Here is a 22,709-nt window from a genome sequence, read left to right as displayed (position 1 = left end):
GCCTGGAGCGCTTTACTGGCTTCCAGTGGCTGTGGTTGGAAAGAAGGCCAATGCCAGGCTAATTACTGGCCAGTGCCAACCAGGCTTTGGCACATTCTTTCAGGGTGGCAAGCATCCCATCAAGTCTAGCTTATTTTTCAATTCATATAACTGCAGGAGTCAAGATTAATGACAGTGACTTTGGGGCTGCTCTTGAGACCCTAAGACATAGCTATGCAGCTTTCCATCACATCAGAAGAACATGTTGTAAACCACGCTATTCTTCTCCATGGTTCAGGAACTGTATGAAGCATTTTACATGCATGTACAGTTAAAGGGACAATTTGACATGGTGAAGTTTATGAGGAGTCAGGCAGACGTACAGCCAGGCTAGCAGCTCTGTGAAGCTGTACTTAAGCACAGCGGTGCTTTGAGCTAAATGAGATGGGAGGCCAATGGGATTGTCATTGCAGGTATTTGGTCATAAACCAGAGTTGGACAAATTAAAATGTTGACGTGTTGATGGCACTAGATAGGCAAATGTTAAGGGATATTAATGTCTTTAAGAAATTTCATGGCAATCCTTCCAATAGTTGCTGACACATTTCCCAGAAAAACGTATAGTGGGGCTACAGGAAAAGTCAAGGAATCACCAAGGAGATTCAACTTTATCCTCTGGGAAAAATGAATGTCTGTACAGTCCATCTGATTGATGTTGATATATTTCAGAGGATAAATGAAAACCTTGACCTGCTGGTAGTGCTACAGAAAAGGTCAGGGGATCACCAAAGTCAGTAAGATTTATCCTGTGGGGACCATGAATATGTACAAAATATGATAGTAATCTATAAAATAGTTATATAGAGATATTTTATTCTGGATGAAAATGGTTGACCAAACAACAGACTTGACATTGCCATGCCGTTGCATGGCTAAATACATTTAGTTGAATCCAGAATCTCACTTCACAGCCTATCAATACCTGCTATAGTGACAAGGGTGGAGCGGCATGGAGTTGTTTGTCAAACAGCGGGACAGTCTACATTAGAGGACCGATCTTTACAAAGGAAATATAATGACTGAAATGTTTCCCGACACACCAAATATATAACAGCTGCACTTCCCAGCAGGACAACTAACCCCATGAATCAATAGCCTCTCTCCAACATCATATAAAACGTGGACAGCCATCATCTAGGGGACACTTAATCTCCATGCTTGCAGTTTTTCAAGACCGCTTGTGGCTGTAAGCTTCTGCTAGTCTCTGACCCCAGCTGTATGCATGGACGTTTATATCATTTTCAAAAGAAAAAACATGTGTTGGCAGCCCTGTTCATGATAGAGGAATGTATTTTAATGAGGCCTTTTCATCCACGTGTGGCTGCTTGTACATGTTGTTCAGTGTGGACTCGCAGCATCCCGGCTTGGGTGTTGAGAGCCAGGTGTCAGCAATTAAATCACAGACAGGATTGATAGGAGCAACAGAGAATCTGTGAAATATCAAGACATGGGGGGAAAATTCTCTTTAATCAGCAGCAGTATCTCATCCATACATTCCTTTGCTGCACTTAGTTGCCAGACCATTGTCATCACTGTGATGCACATTTCTCACAGCCGTTTTCCCTATGATCCTCAACAATGTCGACTGCAGAAACACACTGTCACCAGTTATTAAGGGAGCCAGTTAAGACCCTGATAGGGCAACTGCAGAAGAAACGGCTGAGGCAGAAATCCCCCCATAAAACCAAACAGTCAAAGTAATTTCAGTAAAAAGAGCACGAGAACTTCTCTTTAGTACTCAGAGCAGAGCATGCACGCAAACGGAGACCTGATGTTTGCCAGTGTTTGGACTGAGGCCTAAAGGACCTTTCACATGTAACATGAAGTCAGAACACTACACAGTGAAGGGTGAACTTCAGTCCAGGCCTGCTGCTGGAGCGATGCTCTCCTGTCCTTCAACAGCCCTGATTAAGATTGGCCTAAATCGGCCCAATCATCACAGATGATGAATACCTGCAGCCAATCCAGTTGGCAGTTAATCAGTGGTGTCCAATCAGGTAATGAGGACCTGCATGTTGGAATGGGAAGCAGACAACCCCATGGCTGTTTAGCAGGAAGGAGGGAGAGCGGTCAAGATCTAAAGATTCATAAGGCGTGCCACATTTGTGTTTTCTGCCCTGTCTGCGGACAGTTATCTTTGATCAGAGTAGTTGATGGATCTCCTCAGAGGCAGGGTGTCTGACTCAGAGATGGGAAATGAGGCACTGTATTTTCGATCATGTAAATTCTTTGGTTGAGCAGAACCACCCATAAATTGGCTCCCCCAGGAACTTGGCAACCCCAAACCCCAAAACCGAGCTGCAGTCAGGTCTGGAGAGGTTTATGGAATAGTACATGGAAGATTTGTCAGAGAAACATGTTTTCCCTGGGAATTAGTATCAACAGATGAATTTACAAAAATGCACAGTATTGTTGTTGTGCGATCTCCCTAAGGTTCTCTGGGGAAGGACAAGCGTTCCAACATGGCACATTACTCTTAGTGAGCGCCGGAGGATGACTTTCTGAATTGTGGTCCCTCTTTAGCAAGCATTCCTGGGGGAAATTTGAGAGAGACCATTATGCAAATCCACAGGTGCATGCCAAGACCAAATAACTGGACTCCGGCCTCCAAGTACTTCAAGATGCCTTTCAGCCTGCTCCTGATAGTGTTCAGACCACAGTATGAGGAGACACAGGGTGTAGCATGGAGGGCCATGGGGCCTGCATGTCCACAGCCTTCAAGCAAAGCAATAAAAAAAAAAAAAAAAGTCCATTATCTGACACGTTGTGACTCAGGGAGCAAACATTCAATCAATGCAAGAGTGTATGCCTATCACATATTGTGCTGATACGGCTGTCAGTTATGCCACCATCTCCATATGCTGAAAAGAAAGGGAGCACATGTTTTTGAGTTAGGCGTTATCACATTTCATACACAGCAGAACTCTCAAAAGACGGATTCCATTAAGCTGGCGTGAAACCAGCAGGTTTGAATGAACTTTGTTTATTTTCATGCGTTCGTGAGGTATGTATTGTATGTGTGGGGAAATGAGATAGGTCTATAATGGAGGGGATACTCTCTGCGTTGCAGACTGGAAGTGTGGAGAGCCAGCTGAAGACAGGAAAGCGCTTCATCATTTACTGCTGCTAAGCTGTCCCGAGGGATGACAGCAGAAGAAGCATGTATCCTCCGTTAATGTCAAACGTAGAGCCACTGCCCCCTTGTGTCTGACACATGCACTCTGCTGCTGGCCAAGGAAGTGGTACCTTCAAATACAAATATATACAAATGAGTTTAGCTGACGTCTTTATATGTATTCATATGGTTATAAAATAGATTTAAAAAAATGTAAGCCCTCTTTTAAAGATTTTGTGAAATGCATTAAGAAAATAGTGCTACCAGTGATGAGTCATTACAAGCCATACATCTTCTGTTCTTAACGTCGAGTAAAGGCAAAAACATTGTGAACCTTATTTTCAGTACGTTGAGATGTTTGAAAGTATTCGTTTTTCGGACCCCAGTTTTGGAACCACAAAGGTTTGCATGTTTAGCACCACAAGCCATATCCAAGAGCAAATCCAGGTTTGAAAGTGTAAAAAGGGTTTCAAATACCACTGCTTAGCACAATACGAATAGGATGCACAAAAGTGAGATACGGTGATAAGAATTTAGTCATCATTTTTATTCCCATAAACAAAAGGAACTGCAGTGAGGAGAATCTCAAACACTCGTCAGCAGATGCTTGCCATTAAAAAAAGAAGAAAAAAAAATATCTTTCACAATATCTACATTGCTAAAAGTTGCGCTCAGGCCATCTAACCCAGAAACAATCCAAATATAAAACAAGAGTAGTAAATGCTCATGAAAAGCAAAACATTAAACAAGAACATAAAACTACGGGACAGACCTCCTTCATATTTGTTTATAATGGTCATATCTAATGAAAACTAACACATGTAAACTACTTTTACTTATTGTAAATATATCAGCCATTGGTACTGGTGCTGAAAACACACCCTTAATTAAACATTTCCATAAGCACTTTTTTCCACTGTTCTCAGTACATCAGGTCAACATTGCACAACCCAAACAAACACAAATCCATAAACCTTCTTTTAAACCTTTTAACACTGTAAAAGGTCAGCTAAAGCACAAGCAAATGCTCATCAAAACTCAAGCGGACACTGTGTTAGTTTTGGTCAGCCAACACAGTTAATCCCTACCTGCTGCAACTACAGTCAAAATGTGCCCTTCAACAACAATAATGAAGTTAAATCTCTAGTGATTTTACCGCCAACTGTGAGGATAATGTGAGAAATGAAACTGGACCCAGAGTGCTCTGTGGGGAACGTGAACATATTCAAATCCAAACACTACTGAGAAGAACCATCCATTAATGTTTTCTTTTTGCTTCGGAGTCTAAACATGAATTGTCTTAAATGCTTTACAAACACTCTATTACAAAATGGCTACTAAACATGTTAACTGGAACAGCAAATTATGAACAGGAAAACAAGGGGGAACAACTCTCTTGGCTCAGGATATTGACAATACTAATTAAGGATTAAAAATAAATAGATTTACAAAAAAAACTAAATATAATGCTTCAGTTTACTGACCAGTGGGATCATATGGCTAGAGGTTACAGGACTGGAAGGAGGCAGCTATGAACAAACTGGATGTGTATGCTTTACCATATGTGTGCTTGAGCACATATGCACCTTTGTCAGAGGATGAATAGGTGGCATAGGAGATTCTGAGGTAAACCCATAAAAGGCTGTGAATGAAAAAGTATAAAAGGATACAGCATATATAACAAAATGTTTGTTATATATATCCTCTCGCCAACATCCACAGTGACCTCTGCATGTACTAGCAGAAATGCCATAATATACCTACTGTATTACTTACTACGGTCGACTATGCTTCGCTCACCTACGCACCTCTCTGGATACAATCAGAGGCAAAGGGCATAAATAAGGCAGGTTATAAAACATAACAAAAACGTTTTCCACTCCAGACAAACATATTTTCATCAGTATGGATCAACACAAATATTTGTTTCAAGAAACAATATGTTAAAAACATTCATAAACAATAGAAATTACTTGGCTTCTTTTAAAACCCATTCATTTTGGAGATGAAAAAAAAAAAAAAAAAAAGCTTACAGAAAATATACAAACTCTTAACCCATCAAACGTGAGCAACAATAAAGAAATCCCTTCTCCTTAAATGTCAAACCAAAAAGGTAATGAGATGAAAACCTATGTATACACACTTGTATGTACATTTATTTGAATAAAAGAGTGATATTATATATTTACAAACACATATCAGTCCCTGATCAATTAAGGCCAAAGTGCACATCACTTGTAGGCCGCTGTTGCACTTAAGTGTTCCTCAGTTTGCAAAATGCAAAAGAAGCAGTTATAAAGTAATACTCCAGGCCTTTGCTCTAGAATCATTTGTCTTTCAAACATATAAAACTAAGCAAACTTTAGCATTAAGAAATACAACTAGACCAAACCTCACCTTTTTCAGCAGTTCCTGGTTTCCTTTTTTTTTTTTTACAAAAGCGAGATATTTTATATACATACAGTAGCACTAGAGTTCAAATGATTGAGTTCCAGTTTCAGGAAAAGCCTTGAGCCTTCTGGGACTTCCTGGAACTCCCTCATCCAGAGAGTGTATTTTAGGGAGTCTGGGGGAGGGGGGGGGGGGGTTCTCTCCCAAGAAACCCACTGTTAAATGCAGATGAATGCAGGAAACTGGTGCATTGGAGTGGGCAGTGCTGGTCTCCTCTTGTACAAGTGGAACCACAGTGCCAGTGACGGGAGAGTCAGAGCATACCGAAGCCTTCACTGCCCTCACTGATGGCCAGCTTCAACATCTTGTGCAGCTCCTCATAGGAGTCGTACGTAGGGAGGCACAGCTGGTTAAAACTAGACAGACAAGAGGAGACCACAGAGAGCCAAACTAAACTTTAGATCCTGATAAGGTATTTATATAACATTTAAACAATGTAATAGCAGTGTAATCGAAACGTGCAAATCATTATCATTAAAAATGTGCTGATATTCTATACATTTCTTCTTATTAATAATAATAATAATAATAATAATAATAATAATAATAATGAAAAGACCAAAACCAACAATTACTTTATCGTATTTCCTAACTTGATATAGCGTATTCCTCTTTGCCATAGAGATCCATTGTTGTCCAAGAACTATTAAAAACACATCAATGAGCCACACTGTTGCGCTGGGTGACATGTTCTGTTGTTAACATAAACACAGCAAATGTAGTTTATTTTGAGTTAATCCCACATTAGTCTCGCATAGCCAGACCTATCTCCACACTTCGTTTTAGCCCTGTGCCAGCACTGGAAAAAGGTCTGCTTGAATCCAGCATTATTCCGCACTAAGGGGAAAAAAACGCTCTGGGTGGTTTGTATTTCTTTAAACCAATCACAATTGTCTTGGGTGGCGCTAAACCCAGGATGCAGCGACGAGGCCCTTACAAAATATTGTCGGGAGGGAACTTGATATGGTGGAACATTTGCATGTGGGAGGCAAGCCCATTCAAATTAAAATAGCTAAATCCCCGCTAAAGAAAACGCCATATAAAACATAAAAAAAGACGTATTTCGACTGTGATACGACTTTTGCTCAACAAAAAGACAAATATAATTTGATCAACGGTGCCCTAGAGTTGAAGCCTGCCTATACTTTAGCCCTGGAGGAGCTCACTGAACTTAACTTGTAGGTTGGCTTGAAGGTTGTTGTTGTTTCACGTACCGACGGGGATTTTGAAAATGGTTACATTTAGATAGTGGAAGGGGAGGAAATTCTGTCTGAAATAGGCAGTCAATGGGAGGCTTATACGCACAGTCTACATCCTGTGAGTCAGAGTAATCCCAAATAGACCATCCTGCTGCCGTAAATGCTTACTAGAGCAGCATGTGTATTAATCTGCCACTGAATATAGACCCCAAGAAATGCACTATTTACTCCTTTTTGAGTAACGTTTACTAAAAACAACAGCGTCCCACTGTTTTAGGAAATGAATAAGCCTTTTTTTTAAAGGAGAGTGAAGACATGTCTACAGCCGTGCTCTGTGAGGCTGCACGCGGGCACAGTGATGCTTTAATCTAAATGCTAACATCAGAATGCTAACCAGTTCATAATGACCATGTTAGCTTGCTGATGTGTATCAATTAGAATAGCGTGTTCACAATCTTAATTAAGTGTATGCTAAAATTAGCTAATGAGCACTAAACACAAGTACAGCTGAGGGTGATGGTAATTGTCTAAAAATGTGGTTATAAACCAAAATATTTAACAAATAAATGATTATTGCCAATCGATCGAGTGAGAGACATAATAAAGGTCTCTGGCCGGACTTGAACTGGGTCAAATATAATAATATGTCAGGAATTACCAAAATCACTATGGGACTATGATTTCTGTACACACTTTCATGGCAGTTCATCAAATAGTTTCAGTCTGGACCAAAGTAATGGAGCGAGAAAACGATTAACAGACCGGTATTGCCATCGCTAAAGCCTCAAGCCTTTAACCCTTATGTTGTCCTCGGGTCAAATTTGACCCATTTTCCAAAATCAATTTTCTTTTTAACCACCCAATTTTAATGACCCAAAATAACATGGATGAACACTCTTTGGCAAGTACAAATCTCTACTTTCATTAATTTTGGGGCGTTTTATTAAATTTTATAGCATTTGAAAGAAAAAAAAATGAAGTGGTTTCAAAATAGTATTGAGTAAAAGTTGACATATTCCAGTCTGTGATTATCCATCAACATACATTCCTTTAATTTTAGTCTAAATAATTCCTAATTTCTGCTTTTCTAACTCAAAAATTAGGTATTATTTTCTATAAATGAGGTTTATTGACCATAAATTCCAAAACTAAGTGTAAAACTAAAGTTAATAAGTCAGTCTTACTTAGTGTTGAAAATGTCAAAAAAAAGTGACAAACATTGGGGAAAAAAAGCATCAGAAAGGCACAAAAACCTAAGAAAAAAGTTAAAAACATCGATAAGAAGCACCAACAAAGGTGTTGATTTTCATTTTGACGGGAAGACAACACAAGGGTTAAGTAAATCTGCCTGTGTTTTCGAACTCACCACGTGTGTGCAGTGGGCAAGGTGCTGTGTGTGGGCGCAGCAATTATCTGGAAGGAGGGGCAAAGGGTGTTGAATCCTCCAGGGGGGAGCTGAGAGGAGCCGGTGGTGAACTGCAGCAGACGAGCCAACTCCTCCTGGGTGAAGCTGGACACCACGGCCCAGAACCACTTCATCACCTGTGGTAACAGAAAAAAAATCAACAGGCTCAGATATTTGGATCAGTGACCTGCTGTTGAAAGAAAACGTAGACAGAGAATTTCCATGACATACTTTCTCTCTGAAGTGCCACGATCCTCCGACAATCACAGCATGGGCCTTGAAGTCCTGCACGTTTATATCACCGGTGCCGCACATCAACAGCTGAAGAGATTCAAAAGGAAAACTAATTATAATTGCCCAGCAGTGTTTTCAAGATCAACAGGATTTTATTGTAAACACCACACGTACCTCCAACTCATTCTCATCAAATATGGCTAGCAGGTTTTCTGGAACCAGTTCGTTCAAACCTGCAATTGATCAGGAAATTACACTAATTACGTACACATTACCGGAGATCTCGAATGAGAGGAATTGGCAAAAGAAAAGGCAGACTGCAGCTGTGCTAGTTTCCTCACCTTTCAGGAAGTGTTCCACCTCCTCTCTCACCTGGCTAGCCAGTCTGTACTGGGCCAGCAGGTTGAGATAATGCATCTTGTTTTCATTGTTAACAGCGATTTGAGAACCCCCTGATATCAGCTCCACCACCTGCAAGAGAACATGTGGCAGGACATAAATGTCAGACAAAATACATAAAAGACAGAACAGTGTAAAACATTAAACAGTTCAGAATTATTGTGTGGGTCTCGAAGAAATGCCCAGTAAAGGCGAGATGGCAAAGACAGGATTAGAATATGTAAGTTCAGAAACTTTGTTGACTGGTCAAATCTATTTATACAGGTCTAACACTCGTGTGTTTGATACATGTCTAAAACTTGTGTGTTTGGCTTACATAAACTTGTCAGCATTACTATAAATAGGCAATTAATCTAAAAGTTATAAAAAAAAAAAAAAAAAAAAGTTTGGAGCAACATACATATCTAATTAAAAAGAAGTAGGTTGATCTGACTACAGAGAGTTACACAGTTATTGTGTGGTGTTTTATAACTGACTATGGATGCCAAACTTCACTCATCCACCTTTATGTAAACTCACCACTCCCCCCTCTTTAAGAAAAATGCTTGCCAAACATGCAATATGGTTTGTTTTGTTTGGTTTATTGCTTCTATCTTCTGTGAAATTACATCAGGGACAAAGGGAGCGTTCCTTTTCAAAGTGTTGCCTCACCTTCTCCAGCTGTCCTGACTTGCTGTACTTCTCCTCGGCAAACACCAAGTCCATTTCACTCACGTCATTGTTTAGGATGAAGCAGACTTTAGTTTTGTAGAACTCCTGGTCATCCGTCTCAAAGTACTGTGCGTGGAAAATAAAACGAAAACACGGAGAAATGACGTTTATTTAAATAAACATGGCATTTCATCTTTTCTGTGGACGGATAAAAAGATGATTGGGTCAGCTTAAGTTCTCTTAAGCTCTGAAATCTTAGGAAGTTGGATAAACAGCAAAACACGCAGGCTTGTTCTCCATGAAATATGGTAAATGGCGCCAAGAAACAAATCAGGTTTCTTGGCTTTGTAAGGAATGTCAAAGTGATGAGACAGACCAGCTGACACCAGAGGGTAAACAATGAAAACATGACCTTCCAACGTCTGAGGAAAACTTATTTTCTGTGGGAATGCTCTGTGTTCCATACCTTGTAGTTCATCCGGAGGCCAATGATTTGGGCCAAGAAGGACCGTGTAAAGCGAGCTCGGACCAGCTGTTTGTAGGCCCCACCCAGGGCAGACTCATACAGACACTTCCCTACGACGCGACCTGCAAACTCATACATCTTAAGACGCAGTTGGGGTTGCCGGTCAGCGTTTGGGTGCACCTGGAAAATGAAAATGAATGTGCTCTTATTTTTCTAAAATGTATGTCGTTTAGGAGGACACTAAGCATCTGTACGTGGTTTTGAATGTGGAAGTGGTTAGAAGGACTAACTTACCAGGCCCTGGTTGTTGTCACTGAAGCGCGTGAACAGCTGGTTGGAGGTGTCGAAGAGGGTCTTACACACCAGCTCAAACCACTCCCTGCGAGGCCCTCCCCAGTCCAGAGCTACAGAGAAATGTCAAAGTGTTTAGCAGTGTGGCCGCCTTAATGAATTACTGTCAGTAACTTTCATTCCAATCTCATTGGCCTTTTTGGTTTTTACAGGGGTTTCTACAGGTTTCACCAAATCACATTTAAGACTTTTTAAAGACCTTTTTGAAGACCATTATGAATAAAAATGTAAGACCTATATCACAACATATAAAAAAGTCAGACGTCAGAGTCCGGAAACATCGACTGAAACAATTCCCCGATTCCCTCAGTGGCATTATAGAACTGGTGTCTAGATCGGCTGCAATATAAGTTGCGTGTTGGTCTCGTTTGTAGTCGTAATACAGCAAATTATATTTGGACAAGCGACAGAAAGAACTACAACACCATAGAATAAATAAAGTGCTGCGAGAGCATTTCAATGAACATTAGAGGTAGCGTTACATTGACGTCGGAAAATTTACTGTTTAAAATTATTTTAGGCCTAGAACACAATACTTTAGCAAATTTAAGACTTTCTAAAAGGCCCAAAATTTTCATTTAGAAATGTTTGACTTTTTTTTAGATTTTTTAAGACCCAGAGGAAACCCTGTTCATGTGCTTGCTGTGACAGCAAAAATTTTCTATTCTGAATTACAACTCACACAGATGTTTTGTTTACCTTCCTCATCCTGAAACACAACCTCAAAGTTCTTACTCCAGTCGGACACAGAGAAGTTCCTGGTAGCCTTCAGGGACTGAGCAACAGCAAGAGGGACAGACAGATGAGAGTCAAAATTACCACGATTGTCATGATTACAAGCCTGTTTTCTTAATGCAGCGCTTTATAATGCAGTAATGCAGGACTCACTGAGTCCAGAAGGGAGTGTCGAGTGATTTTTAGGCAGGTCTTGGTGCGAGGTCTCTTGGAGTGGATGTGCCTGAGCTCACGTTGGAAGAAGTTCACCTTGTCTTGGAACGTTTCAGAGCCACCTGTGGACAATACCATCAAATTACTGCTGCAGTCTCCACAAAATACTTTCTTTAGTATGTTTTTGTTGTTGTTGTTGTTTCACATTAGACTGAAACAAACCAATGTTCTTGTGCAGGAAGCGAATGAAGGTGGCAGCCATGATGTTTCTGTCTTTGCAGCTGAGCTCCACAGGAGGCTGTATCCCATCATCCACCACTAGGGTTAGGTTCTTGTGAACCGGGTCAGGACCATAATAGGTAAACTGGAAAGAGAGCAGAAGATTATGGTTAGCTTGTCAGACCGAATCAAAGTGGCCTGTTCTCCAGGGGTTTCTGACATCACTTTTGCTTACCTTCGTTCCTGGACATACTCGAAAGGTGAAAAGGCGCCACGGAATAATTTTCAGGTAGAACTCCTTCACGGATAGTTGCTGTTTGGCATTAAAACTCAAAGTCAGCGTCATCTTACATTAACGTGCGTTGAGTTCTACCCCTTCTAATACCACATATCTTTATACATATCTTTATATATATATATAAAAAAAAAAAAAAAAAAAATAAAAAAAAAAAAAAAAAAAAAAAAAAAAAAAAAAAAAAAAAAAAAAAAAAAAAAAACACAAAAAAGCCAAAGTTGGAAGAAAAATCGTACTAATTAACCATTATATGCGAGCCACTTACCTTTGGCGATATGTAACAGTAGACCTTTTTTGGTTTCTTGACTTTCTCAGGTTGTCCCTCCACAGGAGAGTCATGCTCATCTTCCTCTTCTCCCATGGAGGGCCTCCTCTGAGGAGCCAGGAAAGAGGAGGCTGGTAACTGCCATGAGGAACTGTAGTTCCCATTGCTGTAAAGGTATGCCTCAAAGTAGATACTTATGCCTGGAGTGGACACATTCTTCTCCACACAGGTCTTCTCATTCTCTGTAATATGCAATGACAGTATGAGTAGTAGGCTCTGAAAACACAGGCTAACAGGGTGGAAAAGCACACTGGGTCTATTTTTCTTCTGCGTCTTAAGGCTGCTCACCACTGAGAACAATAATGTCAAATTCCCCGTTGCTAAGCGGCTGGTCCTTGTAGGAGATGCGGGCCCTGAAACAGCCTGTCTTCCTCAGAACCAGTCGCAGCAGAACCTGGCACTGCTGCTTGTTGAGCGACACTGACTTACTGTAGTACTCATCCAGACCGTCATCATCCACCGTGCCCAGCTGCAAGAACAGGAAAGCGCAAATGAATCCCAGCTCAGAACCGGTTCTACTATGCTGTAGGGCTGCACGATTAATCTCATCTCAATTTCACTATGTGTGATTACATAACCGCAAAATTTTAAGATTCTTTTTTGAGGGCATTTTGGCCTTTTAATGCATAGGACAGTTGCAGACAGGAAAGTGGGGAGCGAGAGGGGGAAGACATGCAGCAAAGGGCCACAGGTCGGATTCGAAACCCTGGGCCGCTGCCGTATGGACTAAACAAAAAAGGTGTGCTGTGTGCGTGACACTCGTCTCTGTGTGCACTGCACTGTTGTTACACACCTTCACTTTACCAACAGTATTAACAACAGATGAAGACCCTTAAGAAGCTTGGTGTTTTTATTGTTCACGGTTAACCCACTTTATATCGTCCTTGCGGTCTCTTTTTCCTCTCGCTTTTCCCTCACACAGCCGCTACGCTAAATCTGAGACCGCTCCCCGGTGATCACTCGCTTCTTTTGCTTCACCACTCAAGTCACTGATGTCACTCATCAGCACCGGCCGTTCTCGCTCTCACTAATGCCTGATTTATGGCTACATTAAATCTGCCCTATACATTACACTACCCCATCAATGTATTAAGTGCCATACCCTCATAACAACGTCCACAAAAGAGATGACCAGTGATCAGTCAGTCTGTTTAGGCAGCAGCACGTGTGTCGTGTATGGTCACGTGAGTATCAGAAGTGTAGAGGGTTTCAGAGCATGCAGACTTTAAGAAAAAGGTTGTACAAATTATATTTTGTAACTTAATCACTAGTTGATTATATACACTCTATAACACCCCTCTTAAATGTCAAACAAAATGTATTATTTTAATAAGTTTTTTTATTTCTTATTTCTTGTTCTATTTATTTCATTTGTACCATTGAAAAAAATTCTATTTTGAAAAGATTGTTTTTGTTATTTTTTCTTTATATATTTCATTTGATGCTCGTTTAACTTAACAAGTTGAGAAATTGTTTGTATTTTGTGCATTTTCCTTGACAAGCAAGTGGACTCATGATACCATTATATCACAATCGCAGTATTGTAAATCTGAAAGCAATATGACTTTTTCTCCAAATCGTGCAGCACTTCTATGCTGTAAAGCTAGTTGACTATGCAATTTGGAACGAAAAGGGTGAAAAGAAATGCTGGCTTTCATTTTTACAGTCATAATCAAGAAGTAAATCTTCAAATTAGGATAACAGAAAAAGGGGTTTGTTCCCTTACAGAGTGCACGTGGACGCTGTAGTTGGCTTCATCTGTGAGAGATGTGGAGTTACTGGTGGGGTTGCCATACTCGTCCCTGGGTTCAATCTGCAAAGTGTGCTGCTGGCCATTTGTTAGCACCAGGGTGGAGAAATGGTAGGCTATCTTGGTTTTGGATGGGACAACTGTACCTGAATAGAACAAAAGAACAGAACAATACTCAATTAAAAAACTTGTCTAATCAATAATTTCACTGGATCTAAAACACACAGAGAAGTAATACCTGGCTGAAATATCTTGTAATAAGGGCTGTAGGCCACATTGAGGCCCCCGAGCTTGACAGCAACCTCATAGCGTCCAGCCTTGCGCACTGTGAAGGCCACTTTGACTACATTAGACTCTGGTTCTTGCAGAACCTCCTGTGTAACAGGGATGTCCAGAGCCAATTCGATGTGTGTGATGTTGACCCTCAGCCCCACAGGCCGGTGGGCCGGAAAAGGCTGCCCATTCTTATAGAACAGCTGAGAAGAAAACAAGTACAAACGGTGGATAATTTAATACAGAGACCACACGAGTCAATTTTACATTTCTTAACATGGTTATGCTGAACAAATATTCTTGACACTGCTGCACTTGCAAGAAAGTCAATTAGACTAGAAAAAAGAGGTTCAGTACATCTTTAGCTTGGCACATTAGGAATCAAACATCACCTGGACTCTGAAGCTCATAGTCTGCCCCACTTCCTGCGGTTCCTTCCAATCCCATGACACCTTGCAGGAACGTGGGTCAAGGTAGTTGCCCCGGACATAGTCGTAGATGCTGCGGTCACCGCGTCGCCCTGGATCCTCATTCTGCAGGAAGCTGACCACCCGCGCTGCAAGCTCACAGAGGAACTTGATGGTGAAGACAAACGCTATGATGGAAACAGTAATTCCACCTGTCGCAAGAAGGGAAGAAGCACAGCAGACAAGTTGTTGGAACATTTGGTTATACAGATACTATATATGTAAAACCGGTGGTACCACTTCACGGTGCTTGCAGGAAGATAAAGAATGCGAGTCATGTAGCAGCAATTCCAGGACCAGCCCTATCAGCACAAACCCCAATCCAAACAGTTGATAAAGGACTCACCAATCACGTAAAACATGAGGTCCCTTATCAAGAAGCACAGCGCCACAGTACAGCCAAATATGAGAGCTCCCGCTGAAAAGACAATTGTACCAGTGCATTCAAATTAAGACAAAACACACTTCCTGGTCTGAGCCTGCAGGTAAATGTAGAGATGAAGCAACATTGCACTACTCCATTACAACACTTGAGCCAATATTCAAATGCGACTGTTGCCGTAACAACACTTGTGAAAACACTTAGCAACACTTAGCAACAGTAAAATCCATCTTATCCTATATCTAAATGCCGTTTAATACTCTGCAGCTGTGGAAAGCAACCCAAACTAAAAGCAGTCTAAAGCAGAAAAAGATCAGGAACTCACCAATCGTCCACTTCTCATTCAGACGCCTCACAGCAAGGCTGTGCACCAGCCGGATCTCGTAGTCTTGGTCACGACTCCCCCTGGAGTTCTGGAGGATCCTGATGCCTTTCGACAACTTTATGTAGTCTTCGTAGTAGTATCCCCAAGCAGCTAGAGACAGCTGCAGCTGACTGTCAAACTGGGATAGATCATCCAGATTCATACAACGCAAGGTCTTCAGTCTGCAGTGGAAAGGAAAAGTAAAAGTATATGAAGTTGATTTTTGACAGGAATGGTAGCAAGGCTAAATTACTTTAGTACAGCCTTTAAAAAAAATAAAAAATAAAAAAAAAACCCTACCATGACTGCCAACTCCATGTCTATTGACCAAGGCAGCTGCTTGACTGCACACAACAGGTTGTCCCGCACACAAAACAAACACTAGTTTTTGCAAAACTCTGCACAAGAGTAAGCGCAATCTTATCAGCTTAACTTGTTAGTTACAGTATGTCAACAGGGAGTAGTGAGACGGCGTGGCATGTTGCAACTGGCCTTGCCAAATAACTTGAGATAAAGCTGTAAAGCTTTTATTACATGGAATTGTCTAGATAAGCAAAGCAGAGAAATTTAGCAGATAATTTATAACCATAAAAACGGATACCTAACCTCCCATTGTAAAGCTATTAACACCCACCACAACATTGCTTCTTTGCCTGTCAAGACTAGGAACATACTGGTGCTGTAATTCACCTTTTACAGTGTCATTAACATGGCCAAAGTTATGGTAGCACACAATATTATCTAAATAATTACTGAAATATGATAATCTTGCCGGTGCAACACAGATGTCTTCTTACTTGATGGTTTTATTTCTATTACTTAAGGTGCATAACAGTGACTAAACTGTTATGCAGACGTTTCAATGTAAGGTTACATCTTCATCAGAGTCTCTGATGAAGATGTAACCTTACATCGACATGTTAGTCACTGTTATGCACCTTAAGAAATAAAACCATCAAGTAAGAAGACATCTGTGTTGCACCGGCAATTTTTCGTTATTTTATACTGTTGTGTCCGGCCTTGGTTGCACCGTATTTTTGTGGTCTGCAGAAGCGCAGAGAACTCTCCTTTTTACCGTAAAAGTTGTAACTTTGTACAGAAACATAAACGGGACTTCTTTAAATGATCGATTTTCTCCGGCAACAAAATTTTTTCAACAAAGCTAAAGTATCTGACATAGCTTTCTTTATTTTATGCAAATTTACTAGTAGCATGTTGCGGCCACAGTGTGTGGTGTGGTTGATGATCTACCTTGTGTTTGTGATTAATTACTGTGATAATGATTAAACATTTTAAAGTATTTAATTGTATCTTTCTTATAAGACTCCTAAATAGACTATTTATCTGAGAAGTAATGAGAGGCTTATGTGACTCTGCAACTTCCTTATTTACAGTTTAATATTTTTAGCCAACAAAAGAGTGCAAAGATCATCTTCTGTTACTACACAGTTAGTCACTGAATTGTAGCTCTGCCAGAATTATGTTATGAATGAGGGTTTAAAGTCCAGTCAATCGAATTGGCAGTGGAGGTAGCGATAGCGTGGCAGTCATGACCTTCAGAAATGTGACACTGTGTTCCTTCAGAAATATCTGAGTTTTCCTTAAAAACACGATGCCTATGACATGACTATGTGTTAGAAACACAGCTGACCTTTAGAAACATTGCAATTGACTTTCCATAAACCGACTGAGGCAACATTTTTATAACGCACTAGCTACTTATCACAGCCGGTTCTGACTGCATCAATAGAGAGTATGCAACACATACACTAACCCCTGCATTGCTGCAGGGTCTCACACAAACCATCTCTAAAGAATACTTTTTTACTGCAGTGACCCTCTGAAACACTGCAGCCTGCACAGCTCCGTGTCAGCAAACTAAGGCAGCCAGAATGGAGAGGCTGCCCTCAAGTGGACATTAATAAATATAACCCGTGTTACTCAGCCTAAAACATGACCATGAGCACATAACCAATACAAGACATTAAAAACACTCAAACTTTGCAGCTGGAAAAAAAAAAAATCTACATTTCTGGCATGCCAACAAGTAATTGTTTCCGAAAAAGGACAGCTGCTCACGACTGTTTGCCAGATTGGTTGTAAACGTTAAAGTTAAGACCTTTCATTGCTTACGTATGGTAATAGTGCTCCAGGTTCTGGGAGCAAAGCCACTCCTGGAAGGCAAAGTCTCTAAACAGCAGGATATGGGCCTCTGCAATTTCCCTCCAGCGCTGCTGTTCCTTTACCACCTCTTCCAGACGACTCAGTACACTCAGACTCAGTTCCTCCAGTGTCTGTACATCTGGATGACACATGAACAGCACATAAAAATCCCCAATCACATACCGGCCAACAAATCAGCATCAGTAATGCCCCGGCACAAGCTTGAACAATCATTGATCTCTATTATAATGAGTATTTAAGCCTGTGCTGATTGCCCATGCATGCCACATGCATCTCATAAGCCTGAATATTTAGTGTTCAAAACCAATAAATTACCGGGGTGAAAGCGATAAGCAACACAATCTCCTTGCAATAAACCAAGTTTAAGTCTAGTTAAAAAACATGACACAAAAGCATGCATATCCAGATGATAAATACTAGGTGCAGGACAGAAGAACATGTATAAGACAGATAAATAGTCTGCACACTAGATAATGGTCCCATGATGTGGTAATTTAATAAATATATGTTTCATGTGAGCAATATCTAGTGTGCAGACTATTTTTCTCAGTCTTAAAAATGAAAGTTATCCTTGGTATTCCTGCAAAAGCTCAGAAAGGGGCTGGATAAGCTCATGGTTAGAAAAATCATCCTAACCAGAAAGTTTCAAGTGATAATAACCTGTCTTGAAGAAGTGACCTTGTTAACTTCACCCTGGATTAGACCATCAACTAAATGTCTAAACTCTAATGGTCATGTGAATCTCAAAAGAAGATGACTGTAAGCCACTGACCTTCAAACAAGTGCCTGTATTGAGAGAGGCTATGTCCTTGGAGCCATTCCTCAATCTGACTCTCTTTTCCTTTCTTCCAGCGTACTTCCCAGAAGAAGATCCACGACACTGAGCAGACGAGGAAGGTCAGGAAGAAGCGGCGGTCCATCAGACCATCTTTCAGCCTTCACTCAGACCCCTCCGTGCTCAAAGGAAAACTGCCACTCACCAGGGTACTAGTCAAGTTTCCTACAACTGGAGAGAAACTGCTTAGGCTCAAAAAAGCTGTACCAAAAATATAGAACAAAAAAGCTTAAGTTTTCAACAAATGGATTCTAATGAGGAACATGGGTCAAACAGACTGGAAATGATTAAGCCTAGCAGCTTCACAATAAACTGCTCTGCCAAGAAAACAATGAATATTTAAGTATCACCTTGGAGAAGTGTTGGCTGATGGAAGAACTACATGTAATCCACAGCACTGAAATATGCATGAACGACTTGTCTAAGAAATGGTCATAAAACTTTCACAAGCCTCCGTTTTGCCCTGACAAACTGTCAAAGTCAAAATAAACCAGGTCAATTAAAGTCTAGTTACTCTAAATCCCATCCAACAACATCAGTCTAGATGATGGTGACGTTACTGACGTTAGACAATGTAATCCGCTGCCACTGTTATAAACAACAACATAGCTAACTACATAACATATCCAAACGGGTCAGCTTTAGTTAAATTTACCGAACGGTTGCTTGAATTACGTTTCAAACACCAGAAAACACCTGGATCATCAATCTTCTCTCTGGTCTTTTGTCACCTGGAGCCCAAGGTAAAGCTGGAGGCTAATGTTAACAACTGTTAGCATCGTGTCGATAAACTGCTACAGTAGCAATAATTTGCCCAGCGAACGAGTGCACAATGCTAACAGCTAGCCCAGTTAGCCAACAATGTCAGCGTAATTTCAGAAAGCTCACCACCGACCCATGGCGGTTATCGAGATGCACGTCACAACACGTTCATAAGACACCGCTTGCAATAGCACAGCTACACAAAGCAAGACTACAGATGTAGAAATGTCATGAATATATGCTATTGAACACTGCATCTACCTTGTACCTTAGTCTGTTAAGCATTAGCATACCGGAAAATGCGCAGAAAACGTGTCGATTTTTGATTACGTCACCAGTAATCGCATCGATACACGAGGGGGAACCGAACGGGAGAAAGTTCCACACAAATCGGTGGTCTCAAATTTAAACCATGGTATGTAGTCTCTTAATGTGTTTTACAGTTAAACCACGGCCGTCTCGATAATCATTATCCGCCAAAGTATGCTATTTTGTATATGATTCATTCGGCGTTAAAGCTTTTTAGCATACGAGCCACTGAGCTAAATTAGCCATCCTAACGTTAGCGCCTAACGTAAAGTAAGCTAACGTCATATAACGTTACGGTCTATGGTTATAACATTATTTACCTGCACGTAAGTCAGTTGCTTAAATGAATATTCCTCTAAATGTATCATTTCCATTCATCAGTGCAAAGATCTTGGTCTCCCTTAAAAGTTGCGAACATGATGAATGTAGCTTGAGTTAAGTTTTCAGTGTTTAACTAAATAATTCAGTGTTTGTTTAGTAACTTCTGTAGTTATATATATATATATATATATATATATATATATATATATATATATATATATATATATATATAAGTCCCCATCTAAAGAACAGCTTCAATAATCACATTCAAGTTTAGTTTTTCTCTATGCTTAAACGTGAAGCTGTGAGAGACGGTAGTTGATATTTTGTTAAATCAGTGAAGACCTTGTGTTGTGAGGTGGACTCAAACTCTTCTCACACAGTTTCAACACTCCTGCTATAACAAGATAGATACTCTTGGTTGTGGTATCTTGGTTTTAATATATGTGTGTTTCAACTTGTTCAATCTAGGGGAAGCAGAAAACAAGGAAGTTTGCTGCAATGAAGAGAATGATCAATCTGAAAGATCACAGAATGTGAGTTTTAATAATTGCTTTCTGTTTTCTAGCCAGAGTGACCCTTGGTTTACTGAAGCTGACAATACTTTTGACTGGTGCATAAAATGTCCTGTGGAAGGCAGCAATATGCCACGAGGCATCTAGTCTGCCGGAAAGCCAACAGAAGAAGAAGAAGACCCTTGGTTTAACCATCATATTCATCAGCTCTGTCCAATAACTCCTTCTTTGTTTTGTAGAAAAGAGAAAGACCGGGCCAAAGCAAAAGAGAAAAAGAAGAAAGATCCCTCAGAGCTTAAGGAGAGAGAAGTGTAAGTTGGCCACACAACAACTTGAATTAGTTGATAAAGAATGTGTGTTGAATGGCTTCTCAACTGAATTTCTTTTAACTTTTTTGTGCAGGACAAAGTACCCGTCATGCCTGTTCTTCCAGTACAATACTCAGCTTGGTCCACCATACCACGTTCTAGTCGACACAAATTTCATCAACTTCTCCATCAAGGCCAAACTGGACATTGTTCAGTCTATGATGGATTGTCTGTATGCAAAATGTAAGTACTATTGCCAAGTGTTCAATATTAATTAATAACCTTTTTCTCAGTCAAATTATTATATATAATTTGGGAGTGGGGATCGTTAATTTTTATTGCTATTGATACCATTTTCTAGACTGCTTCATGATCCAAGTCTTTATCTTTCTAGTGGCAACAAATAAATATTAATCTTAACAGAACTATTATTGCTTTTATTGCAAAAACGGTGAGTCAGTGACTGTTTGATTTCTTCTGTTGCTGTTTTTGTCTTAACGAGCTGATTAAGCGGCCCACAGAGCGGTGCTCTCTGTAGCCAGTGCGACTATGTTTGGAATGATTTGCGGTGGGGAGGCCAGTTTTTACCTATAGGCTTTACGCACACTGTGCTCGTAAATTATATTTTCCAGTGCGCACACGTATCTATTTTTAGACATAACATTTAATTCACTAGTTTTGATAGCGGTATCGATAAGCTCGGACCATATTGATTTTCGGGTTTTGAGAAATTTGGAACCGGGTCCTTAATAGAACGGGGTCTCGAGACCCATCCCTATATATATATATAAAAAAAAAAATGATTCATAATTTATTTTTCTTCTTCCAGGTATCCCATGTATCACAGACTGTGTGATGGCTGAGATTGAAAAGCTCGGAATGAAGTACAGAGTCGCACTCAGGTACAAGCTGCTGAACATAAAACGGCACAGCGGCCGTGATCTCATTCTGTTTATCCACAAGTTATTTTATGTAATCACATTTTTGTGCTTGTTTTGTTTTTGAAGGATAGCAAAGGATCCGAGGTTTGAGCGCCTGCCATGCACACACAAGGGAACATATGCCGATGACTGTTTAGTCCAAAGGGTAACGCAGGTAATGTGCTTTAATATATAGTTGTAGCATACATGTAATAGAATGTCAGTGTTCACTTCATGGTGAACACCACAATATGATGAGGAACGGGCCTTTTTCACAGCAGACATCTCTGGCTTGTCATAGCAGGAAAAGCACAGGTGTAATTAATAACATTTAAAATGAGACATCCTATCATTATAGTGGGTAAATGTATGTGATGTTATGCTGTGTAGTTTTGGCACGGGTAGATATCAATAACTTAAATATATTTCCACAGCACAAGTGTTACATCCTGGCTACTGTGGACAGAGATCTAAAGAGAAGAATCAGGAAGATTCCTGGGGTACCCATCATGTACATCTCAAACCACAGGTAACACTATTCCAACCTTTGCTTTCAATATATGGCAGCTTTTTATGTTTGTGCGTTTTTTGCATAAAATGCAGGAAAATTATTCTGGACTCCGCTTATCTACCAGCTTCATCAAAAACACAGCATGTCTGATTTTCTGTTTTTGTTTTGTTTTTTCATACAGGTACAATATTGAACGGATGCCTGATGACTACGGAGCTCCAAGGTTTTAATATTTCTACAATAAAGCTAGACCTGTAAATAGATTAAGTTTCCTGTTTAATATTATTTCCTTTTATGCATATCAAAAATAGTGTGAGCCTTTGTAGTTTTGATTTGGTGAGGATGGGGTGGGTTTGATCTAACTGCAAATTACTTTATGTTCTCAAACATTTTGTTACAAGAATAAATGAATTGTTGCAATCATTGTCCATGTCTTCAGTCTCCAATTTTTCCAACACCACAATTGTGTGGAGACATGTTGCTATATGAGCAAATATGCTAATTAACTATGGGAAAGATAACCTAGAGCAATATTAGGTTCATATTTAACAGTTTTGTCTGTCTTCCAAGTTATCTTGATGTGAGTTCTCTAATTGAAGCGAATGAGTGCTTTTTTCTGTAATGCTGCTAATTGAGATGTACTGTATAATGAACAGAGATGAGGTCAATGTAAATGTTACACCAGTATAATTTAACAAATAAATGACAAATGAATCACTAATTAAGTCGACTGTGAAATGATGACCAGAGGACGTTGGAATTTAAATTGTA

General features: G+C 40.1%; 2 protein-coding genes across 8 annotated transcripts; one reads left to right on the top strand and one right to left on the bottom strand.

The window, feature by feature from the left end:
- Nucleotides 1-5,288: 5,288 nt before the first annotated feature.
- On the bottom strand, nucleotides 5,289-19,379 carry arel1 (apoptosis resistant E3 ubiquitin protein ligase 1). 7 transcript variants are annotated; one of them, XM_039786186.1, is made up of 22 exons: nucleotides 19,323-19,379; nucleotides 18,230-18,463; nucleotides 17,407-17,575; nucleotides 15,235-15,455; nucleotides 14,874-14,945; nucleotides 14,453-14,679; nucleotides 14,026-14,263; nucleotides 13,764-13,933; nucleotides 12,326-12,506; nucleotides 11,978-12,219; nucleotides 11,653-11,730; nucleotides 11,421-11,562; nucleotides 11,199-11,320; nucleotides 11,010-11,085; nucleotides 10,254-10,363; nucleotides 9,960-10,139; nucleotides 9,494-9,619; nucleotides 8,785-8,914; nucleotides 8,618-8,676; nucleotides 8,441-8,530; nucleotides 8,171-8,346; nucleotides 5,289-5,961 (listed from the first exon to the last, which is right to left on the bottom strand). In XM_039786186.1, exons 2-22 carry the CDS (start codon nucleotides 18,375-18,377, stop codon nucleotides 5,859-5,861), a joined length of 3,060 nt encoding a protein of 1,019 aa, XP_039642120.1. In that variant the 5' UTR covers nucleotides 18,378-18,463; nucleotides 19,323-19,379; the 3' UTR covers nucleotides 5,289-5,858. The 7 variants fall into 7 exon arrangements, with proteins under 7 accessions (XP_039642120.1, XP_039642121.1, XP_039642118.1 ...); XM_039786187.1 differs by having other exon boundaries at nucleotides 19,316-19,338; XM_039786184.1 differs by lacking the exon at nucleotides 19,323-19,379 and adding an exon at nucleotides 18,643-19,316.
- Nucleotides 19,341-22,364, top strand: fcf1 (FCF1 rRNA-processing protein). The gene is made up of 8 exons (XM_039786192.1): nucleotides 19,341-19,469; nucleotides 20,156-20,220; nucleotides 20,439-20,510; nucleotides 20,602-20,750; nucleotides 21,337-21,409; nucleotides 21,515-21,602; nucleotides 21,862-21,956; nucleotides 22,120-22,364. The coding sequence occupies exons 1-8, from the start codon at nucleotides 19,467-19,469 to the stop codon at nucleotides 22,166-22,168; spliced, it is 594 nt and encodes a 197-aa protein (XP_039642126.1). The 5' UTR covers nucleotides 19,341-19,466; the 3' UTR covers nucleotides 22,169-22,364.
- Nucleotides 22,365-22,709: the final 345 nt, after the last annotated feature.

Source organism: Perca fluviatilis, chromosome 20, assembly GCF_010015445.1.
Source record: "Perca fluviatilis chromosome 20, GENO_Pfluv_1.0, whole genome shotgun sequence".
NCBI classification, from domain to species: domain Eukaryota; kingdom Metazoa; phylum Chordata; class Actinopteri; order Perciformes; family Percidae; genus Perca; species Perca fluviatilis.
The sequence above is the reverse complement of the archived record's forward strand: the minus strand, read 5'-3'. Positions and strand labels throughout refer to the sequence as shown.

Excerpts from the sequence above, each read along its gene's own strand:
- arel1 (XM_039786186.1), bottom strand. The coding sequence starts at position 18,377 with ATGGACCGCCGCTTCTTCCTGACCTTCCTCGTCTGCTCAGTGTCGTGG. Across the intron at positions 11,321-11,420 it reads CTTCCTGCACAAGAACATTG|GTGGCTCTGAAACGTTCCAA; the intron begins GTTTGTTTCAGT and ends TATTGTCCACAG. Across the intron at positions 9,620-9,959 it reads GCCTCCGGATGAACTACAAG|TACTTTGAGACGGATGACCA; the intron begins GTATGGAACACA and ends TTCCACGCACAG.
- fcf1 (XM_039786192.1), top strand. Across the intron at positions 20,751-21,336 it reads GGATTGTCTGTATGCAAAAT|GTATCCCATGTATCACAGAC; the intron begins GTAAGTACTATT and ends TTCTTCTTCCAG. Across the intron at positions 21,957-22,119 it reads ATGTACATCTCAAACCACAG|GTACAATATTGAACGGATGC; the intron begins GTAACACTATTC and ends TTTTTCATACAG.